The sequence below is a fragment of the Anas platyrhynchos genome, chromosome 26, assembly GCF_047663525.1.
Source record: "Anas platyrhynchos isolate ZD024472 breed Pekin duck chromosome 26, IASCAAS_PekinDuck_T2T, whole genome shotgun sequence".
In the NCBI taxonomy this organism is placed as follows: domain Eukaryota; kingdom Metazoa; phylum Chordata; class Aves; order Anseriformes; family Anatidae; genus Anas; species Anas platyrhynchos.
Window position 1 is genome coordinate 2,779,319 of NC_092612.1, and position 19,034 is coordinate 2,798,352.

A 19,034-nucleotide genomic window follows, 5' to 3' on the forward strand; every position below is an offset into this window, starting at 1 on the left:
TGCCTCAAATTCTCATTCTTGTAGCAGGAAGTACGCAAATCTCTGCTGAATATCTTGGGACGGGAAAAATAAGCTAACAGGCAGCTTTATGCACTGAAAGGAGTGAAACACGTTGTAAGCTGTCTCTGCAGCCTGGATTTTCCTTTGTCTACCTGTTTGTGTACAGCTTGAGTTGAGAATTCGTGGACATTAAAATTTGCTCAGTGGAAAACGAGGGAGAGAATAGCGACAGCTTATCAAATACCTACAGGCAGAACAAAAAGAAATTATTAAATAGAGCTGTTGTTTTTTAAAATGGATTAATGACAGCTGGAAGTTAACAGTGAAGGAAAACCACTATTGGTCATCAGAAAAAAACAAACAAAAGGAGGTGTAAACCTCTCTGTGCAGCTACGCCCAATGTGTACACCCCAAAGGAACCTTTTATTGATGCATCTGTTCATGCATACTGCCCACAGGTTTCTTCCTCTCAAAATACACCTACTTCTACAACAAGCTGCACCAGCAACACCTACCAGGATTTGCACTTCATCTGATAGTTCAGTCACGTTTCCTTCAAACTGCCCAGCAGATGCATTCAGACACCGCACCATCACCTTAATACTGGTTCTACCTGCTGATTTTGTGTGCACAACCATGGCAACATTATTGTCTGACTGGAGCTGGATGGAAACCTGTTAGAGAGAGGGCACAGATGTCAACACATACCATCCAGTTTTTAGACTAAAGGGCTAGTTTTAGTACAGAGATTACAAAATGAAAAAGGAGATGTGTAAAAACAGAAAAGATTGCTTTTGCTTTAGATTCTGTTCCTAATGACGAGATCTCTTATCACAGATGCGAGTTCAACTGTTCAGACTTAGCTGCTTTTCATAGGACATACAGAAGTTTCTAATGGCACAGCCTCAACCAGCTCAATCTGGACCACACATACGTAATAGGTAAAATAAAAAAACAAATTACAGTGACATTACTACAAGTTCAAAAGTTGTACGTGAAATGTTCTGAAAAATCTTCTGATGCATTCAGCAACAGCACCAGATCTTAAACCCATTCTTGTGGCTTTCTCCATACCTTCGTGTGTCGAGGAAGAAGGTCTAGAACATCTCTTTTGCTCACTGACCACTGAAATCTCAGTTCTGGGTTAGCATTACTGAAGGAAAATGGAGTCAGCATGTTGTTCAGCCCCACGACAAAGACTGGCATCTGGAAAGGAAGAATACTGTCACCATAGAAATGTGAGGTCAGCTATGCCATTAGAAATTGAACACAACCCCCTAAAATTGGGAATGGAAGGGGAATCATGTATGACACACACTCCAGGAATTTATTATCAGTAGTATATTCTCTGCAGTCCTTTAAAACACAACACAAGCTCTCCGGTCCCTTGCTTAAAACACTAACCTCAATGAAAAGATCACACCCTCTTCCCACCAAGAATCTGCTGAATATATATTTCAAGATCTGAAACCAGCCCTTGTATCTCCAGGGAAACGGGGGGGGAGGGGGGCAAGCTGCCTCTAAACAATGTTTTCTATCTGAACATATCCAGATATTCCATAGCAGCTAAGAAATTCACTTTTTGAAAATGTATTCCTTACTGACTGCCAAAATCTCCCTTCAGAATCTTTCTCATTCATTTTTAAAGCACCCAAAGCACGTGACAGCCCTCCACATTTCTGAAAAAGGAATTTCAGAAAGTACATACCCTGCATTTGTGAGCTAAAACACAACTAAAACCACTCCTTCAGGCATCTGTGACTCGGCACTCTAAGCTCCTCCTCACTAGCCCCATGGTACAGCTCTGTTGACCTCACACACAGTTGTTTCCCAGATCATAACTTCGGTTAAGTGCAGAGCTGTAGCTGATTACAAGACTTGAATTCCTTGCAGTAGGTAAACAACCAGCCCAAACATCTGGACAAGGCTGTTGCTTCTCTTTAATCCAGTTGTGCTACTTTTCTTTAGCACATTAGGCTTACCAAACTAGAACACTGACATTCTTTTTATTGATTCCTGCACTCAAATCAACACCTACCTCAGGGTTTAGACCTACCTATTAGGATAAGAATCCCCCTCAACTTTTGGCCAACAGAAGTTTCCAGTATCAGCTACAATACGTACCTCGGTGCCTGTTATAAGTCTTGTAGCAGGTACATGAATTCTTACTGCTTTTAACTGAACTACTTCTAATTCCACTTGATCCTGCAAAAGAAAACAACAATTAAGCTTTGAGACATCGAACTGAACTGAGCAGCCTGCAAGTGGCCTGTAGCTTGACCCCTGAAACAAACTGTCCATATCTGGTTAAGGTCTTAACTTCTTTGCAAGGCAGGGAAGGTTCAGCTCGCACGTCTCGCGGAGCCTCCAAGTGGGCAGTAAGATCGCCATGCTGCTTTGTCATCTACAGAAACTGTCAACTCTCCAGTGGTGGTAACTGCTGACAACCCTGACACATTAAGATGTCTTTTAAAGATCTTTGACTCCTGTTGGCTTGTCTCATGGACTAAACAGCGCCTTTAACAATATCCCACTGGGGGCGCCAGAAAGCAAAAAAAAAAAATGCCCAGAGAAAGCTTCCCATCTAACTTGTGGTGGCCTCGTCTTTTGTTTACAATAGGAAAGAAGTTAGCCTCTTCCTTTTACTGCCACACTACAAATATTAGTGGAAGTTTTTTCCAAGGTCAGATTTTCCATATCAGAGCAACCAATGTAATTAAAACGCCTCAGAAACCATTACCAGTCTTTCTAAGAAAAAGGGAAAGGAAGAAAGATTGAAGAATATAATGGAAAGATACCTGTGAAAAAACAGTAACTCCTCCTGTGTCTTCACTAACCACCCGAATAGCGCCCTGTATCGTGGTTGTTCCTACTGTTCTTGCTGTGACTTGTCCAAGCTGGTTAACCTCAGCAACAGAGGAGTTAGTGACAGAGAAGTGGATGCTGGACTGCGGCTGGGGACCACCTTCTGACATCACCTGAAGTGTATTTAAATAATACACAAGATGTTCACTGAGAAAACAAACACACGCTAATTCTCTAAACCACAGCATTGAGACTCACTAACTTCTGTCTCTAGTTGCCTGTTGTTCTTTGCCCCCCCACCTGAACATGCTATAGCCACTTCACTTCAAACTATCAGCGTTCCATGTGGAAACCCACCTTCACATATCCTTTAGGCTGGCCAAGCAGACCAGTCACAGAAGTGGCCAAGCTTCAGGACCACGCCTGCTGTGCCTGCAGCGACTCAGCTCTCCTGCTTCAGGACACGCATGCCAGAAGCAGCTAGCTGGATCAGTGAAGCTCATTATAAAAGCCAACACAGAAGGGCTCTAGAATTTACTGTCTACCTTGATCCACTTAACTGCTGATAAAGAGAGGTCTGGCCACCACCGGATTACCACAAGCCAGGATTTGGGAATAAGACTGGTAATAGGATTCAGAGCCTTTACTCCTAGTTTAATCAAGCTCTTTTCACCAACATTAAGCGCACCAATACTGAGGGGGAAAGGAAGCAAAAAATTATCGTTTGCTCAGAAGAAATAATACTCACTTGCACCATGTTGTGTGGAATAAGAGTAAGTTTCTTTGGAATCAGTTTAAATGGAGGAAAGACCTGGTATAAGGAAAGAACATTCTACTTTAAAATGTTATACATTTTGTTTGTTTGTTTGTTTTTGTGGGGAAAAAACATGTCACTAGACAGAATACTAGGACTGTTAGTGTTGAATTATCACATGAGCATGTCTAAGTAGATCTTAGGACATACTTCTGAGAAATGTATTATTGTGTACAGAGATTTCTAGTAAGAGAAGTGGATTCTTCCTTTTGAATAAAAGGGCTAGGAGAAAAACAGACACTGCCAAAATACAGAAATGGTACCATTGATTACTAATGAGATTTATAAGGATCCTTTTTTACAAGAATTTAGGAGTCAGAGAACATCAAGGCTTTAGAACATCATCATACAAGCAGGCTTTTTTTTTTTTTCCTAAAGAACTTTGAATACAAGGATTCTACAGTGGGTCAGAAACATTCAAAGTGAGCAGACTTCAAAGCTATGCATTCTTACCTCAACTTTCCGAGGAGCAGAAGTAATTCTTCTTCCCATCTTGTCCCAGGCTGTAGCTACCAAAGTAGTCTGGCCTACAGCAACAGCCTGAAGAACGTGCAGTTCAGAATATTCTCCCACTTCTTCCATTTGCCTATGAAGACACTTTAGCATGACTTCTCTTTTCATTTCCTGTATTATAACTAAGAGGTAACTCAGGCAGGAACAGAGTGTGACTACTATAATATCGAGGTTTTTACTTTGAGTTATCCATAGTCATAGAGATAGAATGCATAGAGCTCTGAGTGGCAAAACACTACACAATAAATACAGTAAATGTGCAGGAATCAATTCCTCCATCAAAAGAAAAGTTTATATCCAGAGCTACCAGGTGTAAAGTAATGCAGAGGTATTTCAGACTCTTTCAGATATTTAATACACTCACGCGGTGACACAGAAACACAGGCAGTAGAGATGACAAAACATCTTGCAGAACATTTTGTCATCTGCAACCACAAATCTCAAGAGCTTTGCAAATATGAGTTAAATCACCCAGCCTGCCACAAAAGATACGCATACATTAATTTACTTTTTACAGAAAGGTAAGTGGAAATTATCCTGAGAATCAATTGCTAAAACTGGCAGTTACAGTCCTGACACCTTCCATGCACTCCATCAACGTTTATGCAAAGCCAGCAAACAGCTAGAGGGTTGTAAACAGTTCTTCTGTAATTATTGGTTCTGTTTTTCAATACAAGGTGAATATTATCAGCACTTAAGAATGTTCCAACCCACCAGTTGTAATACTTACGCAAGTGTAACAATAGGTGATGCTGCTTGCAGCGTCAGCTTCATGTACTTGAAGTATTTACTCTGCAAGGGAAGTCGCTGAAAACCCAGGACTTGAACAGTAACAACGACAGATTTGCCAATCTCAAGCTAGATTAAAAAGAAAAAGCAAAGGGGAAAGGAAGAGAGGGATTCCTACACTCTTTCTTAAGGCCTCTACATCTATGCTCTGCTCTGGATGCTCGATCCTAAGATGCATCTCCTGGTGCTGCCTCCTCCCTGTGGGCAGGGGAATTATATCCTACCGCATCAGGTCTTAGAAACTTTTGAGCTTCTCCAAGTTTGTATCACCTTATCAGTGAGATCCACTTCCACTTCATACATGTCAGACACGTGCAGATAGGCAGTAACCGGTTCCAACAATGCCAAACAGAGATCATAAATTTCCAGGTTTAAAGATCCAGGCTGCAGAGGGGTGACCTATAACAAAAGCAAACAGGCACAACCATAGTAACTGAAGAAGATATTTGTATGTCTATTACAGAGAATATAGATTGACAAAAATGAGGTATTCTGCTCAAAGGCACTGCTCAAATCAACCACGTTGCTCATTGGTACTCAGTTATGCTGATTTGGTGCATAAGAAAGACTTCACTGGGTTCAGTCAGTGTAATTCACCACAGGATTCTTTCCTGGAACAAAGGGAGAAGTGCATTGTCCTGCATAATTTTAAATGCCCTAACACATCTGGCTTCCACTTCGAAACTATGCAGCAGTCAAAAGTTCAGAGTGTTTCTTCTCTGGCAGTGAGATTAGATTTCTGTCTCAAATAAAACCTGACAAAGGTTTGATTTCTGACTCAGCTACTAACTCATGCCCTTTGGGTCATGAATGCCAAGCTGTACTGCAGATATTGCTGGAGGATATAGCAGTGCAGAAATCTGTAGGAAGGAATTTTGATAAGGAACTAGATAAAATGAAAATCTCAGTCTAACCAGGATGTAAGCCATGAGTAAAGAATATAAATAGTGATTATCTATGCACAACTAACATGGCCTATTTAATAACTAACAGGATTCCCCTTAAGTTAATGCTCTTTGAAGCAAATATTTGGTCTGAATTACATAGTTGCTTAAGATGAAGTGGCCTGGGACACAAAAACGGAATATATGTAACCAGCTCCAAGAACAACAATGACTGAGACAGAGGAAAGGAAAGGAGAAAAAAAAAAAAAAAAAGGTTATTTCTTCCTTTTTCCAGAGGATGAACCTCCCTTTAAAATTCTCAACCCAGGCTTCTCTAGCGCATAACATCTCGACTACAATCACCTCGATGGCACTTTCCGCCTCCCGATACTTCATGTTTACTATTCCACCCTCACTGCTGTTGACCAGAAAGTATCCAGATCCTTCCACTAGGTCAAATAGCTCCTGTCAATGAAAACAAAATTACATGAAAGATCTAAGCCCTTAGTCCTCGACTGTTTTAAGTTTTGTTAAGAAAAGGGGAGATCACTACAGACTTTGAGCTATAAAATCTGAGGTCTTTTTTATTTTTTATTTTTATTTATTTTTAAGCTACCAGCAGAGATTCTGCTCAAGAAAGAATTGAATAAAGAGCAGAATGAAACCCTGAGCAATCAGCCCCTGAATGAGGACATCACCAAAACAATCTAGCCAATCACACAGGGTCACCATTTCTTCGCAGATTAAAACACCAACGTAGAAAGGCAGATGTCTGAAACCTGATGACAATAAGTTTTTCCTCTCAAACAACAAATAACACATCATTGAGTTAGCAGTGGTGTGATTCCACCACAGCACATAAATTACACTTAGCATCAAATACCACTTGGAATAATAAAGGGAAAATTGCTTCACCAAAGTGAAATGGGTTCATGAGTTTACGCAGATAGGTCCTTTCTGCCTTCCAAAACCAGTGGGAAGCATCTCTTGATGCTTCAGTAAAAGGCTACCCAAATCATCAAGGAATGAGAAGGCACAAAATAAGCTGTGAGCAAGGTTCTTACCTTTACAGCAGGATGATTATATATAGTGGCATTATCTGGCACGACAGTCACATCCTCTACCAATAAAAGCTCCACAGAAGCAGAGGTAAGCAGGTTAGACACTTCCTAGGAATGCAAACACGATCAGAAAGCTATTACATCAGTATTGCTCAGGTTACAAAAGCACCACTTTCTTCCTTCTCTTGTACAGAAAGGAAACGATGATTGCAGATAGCAAATGAGCATTTCCCCCACATAACTACACACTGAAATAAACCCTCCCTGTGAAAGCACAAAGGTCGGTATTGAGAACTGAAAATGAATTGTTACTCCATTACCCTTGACTGTCAAGGATATTTTGCCATCAAATGAAAGAAAGATCGGGGGAAAGGCAAGCAACCCCTCTTCTGCCCACCAGAAAAGCTCCTCATTACTCACTTTTGGGCCACCTTGTAATGCGTAGTTCACAAAGCTGACTCCAACATAAACAGTACCTTTAATTTGGTGCACTTCTAGAAGCTGATGTCCTGCAAGCAACAGATGCAAAACACACACACCAGGACGTAAGAAATAATCAGAATTTTGAAGATTTTAAAAATTTCAACGAGTTCCTAAGAAACAATTTTAAACATCAGGATAAAGTAATTTCATTCTGTGGTATTTACTTGAATTATTCTTTCACCAGTCCTTCTCTTCACATTTACAAACACACAATACAACCTACCACAATATCAGTCTGAAATGTATCAATCACCCTGCTATTAGGACATGAATATACTAGAAAAGCTCTGCAAGTAGGTGTTACTGATTTGCTGAGACAGAATATTTGTTGTCAAGGGAAACAGACTGAACTCCCAGGAACAGAAGACTTACAATGACAACGTGTTCACTAAAAGCTAATCCCAAGAAATACTTCAGTTTTGGGCTTTACAGAGAACACCCATTTTGGTGCCTCTGAAAGATACCTGTTTGTAATCACAGTGTTAAGGAGATAACAAAAAATAACCATGCAGATCCTAAGTATTGTTGCTACACCGTCCACGCTACAGATGGGCCACAACTCTGAGAGAGTATTTCACAACTGCACTATGAGTTTTGAACTTTTAGAGGAAACAGAAGTAAGCACTCTAGTCATGTTTCTGTTAGGTGGAAAGGAGGAAGAAAGACAGAAAGCAATGATGCAGACAGTCGCAGTTCCTATCGATTCTGAGCAGTACCGTGAAGCTGGGTCTGCCCTGTCCCGTCATCCTTCGCTACCATCTTCATGCTTCTAGCCTCAGAGAAGTGTGCAAGGGTTTCATTGGACGATTTCCACTCGAGCACCAGAGAACTGAAGTTGTCAAACTTCCGCCGCTGATGATCAAACACAGCTAACTCCAGAACCGTACTCCTCACGCTGGATATGGGGATCTACAACCAAAGAAACACAGTTTCTATTGGTAACCTCGTGCCTGGCCTTAGAAGAAACATTTCCTCCTCCTAAACAAGGATCAGTCAAACCGTGATGGACAGGTTTCTATTTAGCAGTGACTGCTCCTTTCATCTCAGCTACAGCTTCATCACCCCAGCGCATTAGAGGGCTCAGGTTCTTCAAATTCCTCTTTTTGAGCTTTCCTGTTCAGAAAGTCAATTACTGCCAAATTGAACACAGCGGCCAGAGAACACCTTGTCAGCAAGGGGACCAGGATGTCAGTTTTTGTGAAGGAAGTTATTTCACTGCTAGACAGATAACTTTGCCAGTACAGAGCTCTGCAATAACAGTTAACAATGCACAATCTTTACCTAAGGACAGACAGTACCTTACATGTCCCACATTCCCAACCATCCCCCAAACGAGTGCAGGATCCTAGCACAGCATTAACATTATTAGCTCTGTTTCGAGTCTTACTAGCTGTTTGCTCTGCTGCGGCAATGGACAAGGCTGAACACCAGTAGCTGCTTCATACACGGGGGTCACAGACATACTGGCGGGATGAGCACAGATGAACGTCACCTGGATCGCCTCCACGGCAGGAGCAGGGTTCAGGAGCCCTGGCTGGTTACCTACTCGGAACGTGAGCACCTTCAAGGACAGGCAACAAGACGGTTACGCAGCCAGCTTCATCCATTCTATCTGTGCTTAAAATTGGCACATTCAACAGTGTCTTAAATTGCAAAGGATTGCATGCATGGGGTTGAATGTACACTACTGAAGTAAGTGTATGCCAGTATCATTGTGAGGGAAAGATGGCTATTTTTTTTCTTTCAAAGGTGACCTGAGAAACTTTCTGTAGGCAGAGTTTGCAGGAAATTTTCATTACAACTGTCTACGTATGTATGACACAAACACTGGCCTGAATAGGACGTGCACTTTTATTTTTTTTCCTAAACACAATTCTGAGTAGAGGGGGGACTGTTACACCAACAAGTGTAATGAGAATGAAACTCACTTATCTAATACTACCACAGGCATTGTGCTTTTAGTCAAGGAAAATGGTATTTATGAGACTCTACATGCAATTTTATCCACACTGTTTGCATTTCTGTATTAAGTTGCCAGAAAGATTAGAGGTTTCCTTACCTGCTCCCCCAGCTGCAGGCATAGAACCTGATAAACGTACTGGTTCAGTTTCCTTTTTGTTGGAAATCGGACTTGTACAGCCTCAATTTTCTCTTCATGCTCCACAGTTAGTTCCAAAAAGAAACGAGATGGTTCCAAAACCCACGGTCCTGGCCCACCTTCAAATACCATCTCCTTTGCTGCCTGCCAGGTCACTAAAGCCATCTCTACTGGGTTGACAGCCTGTGAAGACAAAAAAGCAGAAATTCACACTTTTAATGCAATTTGACAGTGAGACACTGGTCAAAAAGGAACAAAAATAAGAACTACTGATACTACCATTTAGCATAAGGCCTCTTAACTACTCTGGCAATATAAATGATGTTTAAGACCAAGCCAGAGGACTTTTTCAGTGCTGTAGCTGTACACGGGGCCATTCACACATATGAGAAGCAGACAAGGAACTACACATCCTTACAAATAACATAATTTGTTCTTCTATTCATTTATTCCAATCTAACTGAGAAATCTTGCTTGGTGCGCACCTACTAAAATGCTGACAGAACAGCACACAGCTCAGAAAAATGAAGACTACCTCAAATGCCCTGCTGATTTTTCACAATTAAAACAATGGTCAAGTCAAACTGATTTACTTCTATCTGATAGAGTAAGAAGTTCATGTTTTTGTAGGTGTCAGTCAATTCCCAGCTGCAAATTTGTTTCTAGAGAAAATGATTCGGGACGTGGCACTGTGTAACAAATGCATTAACTCCTCACCAATTTAGTAATTCAAACAGAATAGGGTGAACACGCACACTTCCTCACCTTGAGAGGTTCATAAGCAGCAAACACTGCACTTGTTTCAAAATGCTGTTGGTGCACAGTAATGCTTGCTGTCAGTAGTGTATGTCCCACAGACTTTGCTTCTAACTGGAAGCTGGAGCAGAATGTCTGTCCAGGCTTCTGATTACCTAAAAATTAAGAACATCTTTGCAGCAGGTCTCTTACGAGAGATGAAACGCAGCAGAATCTTTAACCATTTTTCCCAAAAGGTTTCCCCAAATGTCACATCTTTCCAATGTTTCCATCTAGTTGTGCCACAAGAGACTCTTCAAACCCAGTGACCGCCTCAGACTTCGTTAGTGGCTAATGAAATCCCCACGTACCGTACATGGGGGTGACTTCAGGGAAATTATTTAAAACACACTTAGGGAAACAAGTCTTTTGGAGCTAAGCGATCATACCTTCTTCAGCAAGGACAAATACTCCTTGCTTTTCCATGCTTATATCCAAAGGTAAGAGGGAACAATCAGTGAAAGCAATGTTCTCCCTTGTTTCCCTCTCCGTGAAATACATCTTGAGAGGAGCTTCCAAAATTTGGCCAATCTCAACGTCTGCACGAAATGGCAAAAGTTCCACCTTTGCCAGCTGTTCCACATACACCTGCAGGAGCAAAGTTCAGGGCAGCACCCTGTGAGAGCAGAAGGAACTAGCACAACGAAGTCAGAACTACAGCATGGCCTAACAGCCCAGGCTTGAGCAGGAAACACCCCGAATTAAAGTACATGAAAATGTTTTGACAGCACGTCAATATGCTTCAATAGTTCGTATATGAAATTAAATGCAATCTAAAATAAAACAATGCTGTATTCGATAGCTAAATAGTACTGCATTAGGAAGCACCTGATACACAAGAAATATGAAAAACTAAGATTCAGGTCTACTCATTAACAGGAATGTAAACTGGAACGAGTTCCACTGACAAAACTGCAATAAAAGCCACAGGAGAACCAAGCCCATTGCTACTGAACAGGTGCCCAACAAACTTTGACCTTCAGGCAGAAACTTTCGGTTTCTAAGCCTGGACAAGCCATCATTTCAGAACAATAATCTGCCCAGAAAAGAGACTTCCCTGTATTTCTCCATAATGTAAGGGGTTCTGTACATCTCTGGCCTGAACAATGCAGTGCCCCTGGTCCAAGCCTCCGGTCACGACGCCTTTTATGGTGACCGTGACCACAGTCTGGTTGGAGGAAATCCATGAGAAATTGCCACTGCCTCCTTCTACCTATCAAAATAGAAGAAAAGGCAAGCAATGTAAATTGAAGATAAACAGTGTCCTGGAAACAGCAGTACGATGACATGCTGGTATCATATGAGCATTATTGATCTGACAAATATATCTAAGTTTGGGCTCTTTAGCTATGGAACAGCAGTAAAAATAAATAAAACAGCAGCATTCCTGTATTTTTTTTTCCACTGAAGATCTCAAAGTACTTTTCAAACTTCTCGTACATATAATGATGGATTGTTAGAAGTATAAAGGAAAAACAAGTAGGCTTATTCTACAACTCAAGTAGAATCAAATATTCCCAGCAAAGTCAAAGGGAGGACCTTTTCCCCAGGTGAGTAAAGAGAAAGAACAGAAAAGTGAAAGAATAGAATAAAAGTACATCTCTACTGCCTTTTCTTATACTTACACAACACTTTCAGCAGTTGAAAACTGCAGTGAACTTTAATGATGTATAGCCAAGTGAACAACAAATGAACTGGGACCACAGGCATTGGACCAAAGAACAAAATAACAGACATGACAGAAAAAGAAAATGGAAAAGCAAAGGGGTGAAAAAAGCACTGGAGGATTAGAACACAGCATTTCTGGAGAAATGAAAAGATTATGTCGCTTTATCAATGAAAAACTGATTTTGCTGGAGGGAGCAGAACAGTTACAAGGTTAAAGTAGGAAAACAGGAGTAGTTTTGCCTGTTTAGTGCTCAGGATTCTCACTGAGCCTCAATTTGCTGCAAGTTTTTAATTAACTTTTCTTCTGGAAGAGGATCTCAAGCCAAGGAGGCTTTCATGATTTCTCAGGACATATTCAGCTTCACCTGAAGGTTGTATCGATACAGGACTTCCGTGGGATGGTGTGGAAACGCAAGGACAGAAGGTGACAGTTTGATGGGAAGGTAAATCTTCACCTCCTGTTCGTGCCTGACTGGTACAGGTAAGTAAGCCTGAGAGCCATCCTAAAAACAAGGGGGAAAAAGGACACCGTCTTTCAACCAAAGTAGCTCACAACTGACAGGAGAAAGCTAAGGTTTTTACACACTTGATATAGGTCTGAAAAGGCCTGAAACCCCATGAAGAAGATTGTACCGATTGCTTAGAATGTAAGCTTTAAAAAAAAAAAAAAAGTATCTGAAACCAATTGCTGCTTTTGGGGGAGTGATCCAAATGCAGCTGTAACAAGTCCAATTGTTTCCAACATATTTTATTTTGTGTACAAATAGAGGCAGGAGTCTATGGCTACATTTACACTATCTCCTTAACACATTTAATTTATATTCCCAGCTGCTGAGGCCAGCTGGCATGGACTAACATGCTTCTGCTTTCAAACTCATCAGCTTCAACAACTACACCTAATTCCCTCATGGAGAACAGTCCCTGGAACACCCTCATTCCACAACTATGGAGGTTGTTTACAAGAACGCTACTTGGCAAAGAACAAGAGTGCCATTGACCCGCACATGGCCTGTATAAGAAGACATGCTGCATGCAGCTCTGGGAAGAGCTGTTGCTACTCCAACACCAGAGCAGGAAGTTCAGCAATCCCCGGTGTAATTCATTTCTTCCCAGCCCTTCTTTGCATCTGCCCGATTTCTCACATATTCAAGAGAATCGTATTTGCCTCTTGGACTGCTCACAATTCAGAAACAGCAGAAGGCATCGTCTGCAAAGACCTTGTGGAGAATAACTTGTTCTAGCAGGATAAATATAGCATAACTTGAATCACAGAGCAGCTCGTTTCACATAGATGTGCACAGTATTATGGGACAATCTGAGGGACTAGGAAAAAAACATATCCTGAAGATGATTACTACCATCCTTGTCTCTTACCCGTTGAAGAACAGAAACCAGTTCAGCTTTTATCCCTGTGATGCCGTCTTTTAGGACTTGAACTATATGGTAAGATCCATTATGAGAAGATATTAGCTCTTCAAAATAGTCTTTAGAAAAGTGGTGAATTATTCGGAGATTCTGCAAAGTGACAAAAATTGGTGAACGTTGTGTCCCCCTTCCAAGGAAAATCTGATTCATTTTCCATGAACACCCACAGCATTGCGCATTTCTGTACAGGTTTGTAACACAGGGAAGATTGGTACAGATGAAACTGAATGGAAATTTTTTTGAGAGACTGCAGGAAAGATTGAGATGATAACAGAGCAAGAGTTAATTTCCTTCTCTCTCTAATTTCCTTACCGGTCCTACACATAAAATGAATCACAGAACGGCCTGGGTTGGAAGGGACCTTAATGATCATCTACCTCTGTATCTCTCTTAGGAAGTACTTTCAATAAACTTGGAAAGGGCAGGAATGTTGTATTCATCCCACACCCTCCATGACAGTAACATAATTCATCAGGGCACTCCTCTGGCGGCTGCTCCTTGCTAACTAAACACGTACTCACATCGGATAAATAAACTTTAGTGCTGTCTCTATCATAAACTTCTACAGTGATCACATACTCTCGCTGCACTTCCAGGATCCATCTGTCTCCTGGATAGACAGTGAAACCTGAAATAAAAAATGTGGTTCGCTCTTGAGAACACTATCAGCAGCAACCAGCAGCGGTAAAACATCCTTCATTGCTAACGGTCAGTACTAGAGTTGCTTTTCTTAGTCCGAAGGATAACTGAAGAATTCCTAAATTGGTTTAGAAACCTTAAGGTTGTACTCCGCTTTGTCCTCAATCAGTGAGAGTGCCAGTGATGCTATGTTTTGTAACAGAGACATCTTTCTGCTGCCAATAAACAGATTTTAGTGTAGAATGCAGCATGCCAGCCATGAGGCAGTAAGGGCTTACAGTCACTATGAAACCTTCCTGGATAAGAAATAGTGACTGAAGCAGAAAGGCTCTCATTATTCATCCTCTAAAGTATCCAGTATCATGTAAAAACAAATCATTGAATCCAAGCACTCTCTAACAAAAATATATAGTTCAGCAAGAAGTACAAAAATGGCATGTAAGGCAATTATGACACATTCTTTCCGAGCTCTGAAGCACATTCTCTGTTGCTAATCTTTGGCTTAATTACTCTGATTTAGAAAGCAGCCCATCAAACAGAGCAAAGCCAACTTCAATTTTCAAATCAGTGCACTTGAAAAGATGCAGTCTGTTTTTGCCTTAAGTTTTAGGTGCTTACTGGCAGCATAAAGAATACAATGGTATTTTAAAGCAGTATTTTTCCTGATTAAAAAAAAAAAGTTACTTTTACAATCAAACTTCCACTTCCTTATTACCTAAAAATCCAGCTTCTACGACATAGATAGTGCAATTTGGAAGTCCAGAAGCAGCTCGCATGTGAACATCTTTATTCTCGCATAGGAATTCTTTAGGGATTTTCATTTTATGAAAAAAGCACACATCCATCCTCAGTGATCTATAAAACTCCAAGTGGTTTAAACACAGAATAAGTGAGGGAATCTGGGGCTTGATCCAATTTTCATCGACATCAGAGTGTCTTTCTGTTCCCGTCAATAAAAACTACATTGTGTAATTGGCTGGAGGAGGAGTCATTGTCAATGTAGGAGAGAGAGGAAGTGTACAGGCTACAAAATGATCTCTTGCTGAACAGCCAGCAGGCAGCAAGGAGGCTCTTGAGGCTGACCACTGACTGTGCTGACATGCTGACCCAGAAGAAAGGTGGAGACTCAAAAAGGAATCCCTGTCTAACAAAGTAACTACTCTGAAAAGTTAAAGCATTCAGAGAAACTCAGAATCAAATCTCAAAAAATCCTGTTTGCCTTTACAATCTCGTTTACTCACAGCCTCTGTTACTATAGATAGAGTTGCCCATGCTTGGAAAAGAGGATAGCTATGGATTAGCACACAATATATGGCAGGAAATCTCTTTAGAAGGATACTTTTATGAACAAAGGCAAGAGTGCTCTGTCCTAACTGCACTGCTCTCACAATGGCTGTCTTCACCTCCAGGCTGGCCACCGGCAGAATGTCAGAGCCACCAGGCCCAATAACTTGATCACGAAGTTCAAGGTCATAGTGTTCAAGAGGAAATTCTAATTCTGCAAAGAGGTTACTTCAAAAGTTACATTAATTTGATAACCATCTACACTCCCCTATGAAACTTTATCTTTACACAGGTACCAATGCAAGGATCAGACAATAATGACAGCAAACAAGCAACATAAACATGTAATTAGCTGACATTTTCTCTCCACTGGCACACCTGTGTTAGTTCAACTCTCAGGCATGGACACACAAGGTTTGAAAAATCAGGGGCAACTCCTACCACCTCCAACAAACTCACAGCCCCCAGGTGCTTCTTGGAGCCTCCACCAAGCTGCCACCGGGCCCATCGCTGGGCGTTAATGCAGCCCCCGCTGGCCCATTACTGGAGCAATTGCTGGGCTTCTGTCGGAGCCCCCATCAGACCATTTCTGAGCCCATCCCTGGGCCTTCCAGTCCTGAACCAACACAGAGGAGCCCTCTCTGCCCACTGCTGAACCAATCCCAGGGTGGTTTTGGAGCCCTCCTTGGAGCCTCGTTTTTCACATTAGAGAGCAGTTCTACAAAACCAAACTGTTAGGACAGTGCATTTAGCTAGGAAGGCCAGCAGCAGATTGGGTAAAATATGGTGGTGCTAGGAGAATAATTTACCTGTCACCTTCCCCCGGACCATTTTTGCTACTTGGTATTTTATGTATGCTCCAACCAGGAGGTAAACATCGTGAGACGGTATCAGGAGGATATTCTCTAGAACCAGCAAACGGATCGAGGCAGCAGCTACTTTCTGATGGAAAAGGAGTAAATGCACTTTAATAGCACAAATTAAAATCTAGTAACAGTTTCTTCATATCCTTACCTGCTCAATATTCTGGTTGCCCTACATTCCTTTGCCAATCTGGTATTTCAATTACATGCTTTTATTTTTCTATTGTTATGTGAAGGACAACTAATGACAAGAAAAAAAATAACTCTCACAGTATCTTCAATATTTAGTGGGGGAAAACCAGCAAAATTGGTAATCCTAACAATACTGCTAGAAGTGGTAATAAAGAGATTTTTTTCTCTTATCTGTTACTTGTGGTAGTCTTAGCTGTCTCTGTAACGCAGCAAGATAGATAACTTCACATGTACTTATGCACACTCTTAAATTTCACTTTCTAAAAAATGGGTTCCCAAACTTTTAAGAATTTGTATTCTTTTGAACTGAAAAGAAGGATTTTTACAGTCATTATTCACCTTGTAGGTTGATTCTTGTATTCGGACTTTTATGACTGCTGCACCAGTTTTGATTCCTGACACCAGAATCCTGTCTCCTTGTTTTTCTGCTCTTTCCATCTCAGTTATGTAGTCTGGTGGAGAGTAGTCAGCTTCTGAGTATTTTAAAATCCTGACCAAAAAAAAAAAAAAAAGTAACTTTTGGTATGATCTCCATGATCATTTCAGATTCACTAGTACAATGTAGATGAATTACATTTCTCCTAAGCTAAACAAACTCAATTCCCTGAACCTCTCCTATCACGGCTCCTGCTCCAGACACTTTTTCACAAGTGTCTGCTGGATTCAAGTCTCTCAGTCTCTTTTTTTGTGCTTGAGGGCCCCAAAAATGGAGCTTCTGAATTGCTCTGACAAGATTTGCTGCTCATTGTCTCGTAACTATTGGGCCCTGTGATGCCAACATGGGCTAGGCTATCACAAACCGTTTTAAACTGTACAATACTTACTGTCCTCGCATTCAAACCAAAAGCATTCTCTCAGCAGACTGCCCCTGCTGCCAATTTTACTCACGTGATTTATCTAAAAGCCAAATTAACAGCACTCTTACACCTACTGGCGGTGCAGTGATAAATCACTTCTCATCTCTGTCCCAATTTACCCATCCTATTTCTTACCCATTCCAGGAGTATCCCAGGATGAAAGCGACTGCAAAACGTTCATTTATAATTCTAGTATAGGTACCTTACTTTGCTTGACGGTTCTAAACTTTCGATGTCGTCATCCTTTGCAATGCTCCATTCAAAAGTCATTCCTGACAAGCTACTGAACGTGTTTCCTGAAAACAAAAATGAAAATTTGTATCGAGAGATAAACTCCTGTATTCTAGCCAGCTGATCCAGTGAAATCAAACTTCCTTTCTTTCTAAATATGAAGACAAAAAGCAGCATTTATTCCTCAGAGTAAAACATCAGGAAAGCTTGTCTCACAAGCAATACCTTCAACATCCAGAGCTCTCACAGCCAACTCCAGAGGAGAATCTTCCACATAGATTTCCCGAGTTCGGGAGATAATTTCAATACTGTTTATCAGATCAACAATGACATCGCAACGGAGTAAATGGCCTGTCACTGAAGCAATAGAACAAATAAACCTTAATTCAGCATCTACTAGTTCATAATGGCTTAAGAATCGTGAGAAGTTAGTACTAGTGAAACTAATAAATACATGGCTTCTTATTCTACAGAACCTAAGATTTTTTTTTACAGACCATAGTTTTACAACAATAAAGCGTTCATATTTCTAAAAATGTATGAGTACAATCCTAGGCTTCCATAAAAAGCCTCAACTCAAAAATTACCTTCTGCTTTATGGATTTTTGGTTGTCTACCTACCACTTTCTTCAGCTATCACTACACCGCTTAGCTTTGTGGCTTGTGAAGACCGAGCAGAGAGCAATGCTTTTTGGGAACAAATGCTTCCATTCTCATAAATGGACTCAACAGTGACTATATCATTATGTGTGGAATACCTGAAAGAAAGACAGGAAGACATTTTCCCTCACTCTACTCAAAAGTGTATCTTTAAATGTGTTCAAAAAAAAAAAAGAGGGGGGCAGATTGCTCAAATAAACACAGGTTTATATTGCCCTTAAAACACTGTAGTTTTTAATATTTATTCCTGTAACACCCTGCTTAAATCCATTAGTCTTAGTGCTGGGTGCCGCCGGGTTACAACAGCTCAAGTTTCAAGTTCCAAAGGCCAACAGTTTATGGTCCCCCTTCTCCAAGTCCTAATGTTGACACAGAGCCCAGAAAACAAACAAGCCCTGCTCTGACCCTGTAAACCCATCCCTTACAGCTCAGCACAACACACGGGTCAATACCCCCCTGCTACCCTGCTCCCTGGCAGAACGCTGAGGCCTCTCCCTGTGCTGTTAAGCAAGCCGAGAGCCTGCCTCACAGGCACACAGCACATCCAGGGCCACCTCTATTCCTTCCTTCACACATTCTCACTCCCTTCTTGCCCTGACCCTTAACGGGTTCCTGTCTCCTCTCGGCTCCCCCGGTTCCTTTTTGTCCCCTCAGGGCCCCCCTGTCACCAGCCCCCATCTTCCCTTCAGCACCTCCCCCTCCCTCACCAGGAGTAACAGCCCCCCTCAGCCTCCAGCACAAAAGGGACCCGCAGCTCCCGACTGAAGGGCAGCAACACTTTGGGCACGTTCAATTTAAACGCGAGGCCGGGCAGGACGAAGAACAGGATGGGGAGGAAAAGGCGAGAACGGAGCCGGGCCCGCCCCATCCTGCCAGAGAAGAACCAAGATGGCGCCGCCGGCAGGGCGCTCTTCCCGCCTTCCGGCACGGCTCCGCTCCGCGCATGCGCAGAGGCTTCCTGCCCACCTCGCCG

The 19,034-nt window shown here is 41.6% G+C and overlaps 1 protein-coding gene across 1 annotated transcript in view; it reads right to left on the reverse strand.

Moving 5' to 3' along the window:
• Positions 1 to 18,996, reverse strand: part of NUP210L (nucleoporin 210 like) — a 30,107-nt gene extending 11,111 nt beyond the window's left edge. Inside the window, exons 1-29 of the mRNA XM_072027872.1 lie at positions 18,769 to 18,996; positions 18,023 to 18,159; positions 17,627 to 17,758; positions 17,373 to 17,466; positions 16,653 to 16,803; positions 16,068 to 16,200; positions 15,314 to 15,472; positions 14,690 to 14,758; positions 13,857 to 13,963; positions 13,285 to 13,425; positions 12,276 to 12,413; positions 11,299 to 11,455; positions 10,632 to 10,829; positions 10,213 to 10,358; positions 9,409 to 9,630; positions 8,737 to 8,910; positions 8,066 to 8,258; positions 7,287 to 7,375; positions 6,870 to 6,974; positions 6,169 to 6,270; positions 5,192 to 5,320; positions 4,863 to 4,990; positions 4,073 to 4,205; positions 3,554 to 3,616; positions 2,799 to 2,978; positions 2,125 to 2,205; positions 1,075 to 1,206; positions 516 to 674; positions 153 to 244 (exon numbers count right to left, since the gene is read on the reverse strand). Of these exons, the coding sequence (XP_071883973.1) occupies positions 153 to 244; positions 516 to 674; positions 1,075 to 1,206; positions 2,125 to 2,205; positions 2,799 to 2,978; positions 3,554 to 3,616; positions 4,073 to 4,205; positions 4,863 to 4,990; positions 5,192 to 5,320; positions 6,169 to 6,270; positions 6,870 to 6,974; positions 7,287 to 7,375; positions 8,066 to 8,258; positions 8,737 to 8,910; positions 9,409 to 9,630; positions 10,213 to 10,358; positions 10,632 to 10,829; positions 11,299 to 11,455; positions 12,276 to 12,413; positions 13,285 to 13,425; positions 13,857 to 13,963; positions 14,690 to 14,758; positions 15,314 to 15,472; positions 16,068 to 16,200; positions 16,653 to 16,803; positions 17,373 to 17,466; positions 17,627 to 17,758; positions 18,023 to 18,159; positions 18,769 to 18,929 (3,905 nt within the window). The 5' untranslated portion in view covers positions 18,930 to 18,996. The remainder of the gene's footprint in view (positions 1 to 152; positions 245 to 515; positions 675 to 1,074; positions 1,207 to 2,124; positions 2,206 to 2,798; positions 2,979 to 3,553; positions 3,617 to 4,072; positions 4,206 to 4,862; positions 4,991 to 5,191; positions 5,321 to 6,168; positions 6,271 to 6,869; positions 6,975 to 7,286; positions 7,376 to 8,065; positions 8,259 to 8,736; positions 8,911 to 9,408; positions 9,631 to 10,212; positions 10,359 to 10,631; positions 10,830 to 11,298; positions 11,456 to 12,275; positions 12,414 to 13,284; positions 13,426 to 13,856; positions 13,964 to 14,689; positions 14,759 to 15,313; positions 15,473 to 16,067; positions 16,201 to 16,652; positions 16,804 to 17,372; positions 17,467 to 17,626; positions 17,759 to 18,022; positions 18,160 to 18,768) is intronic.
• Between the last annotated feature and the right edge of the window lie 38 nt (positions 18,997 to 19,034).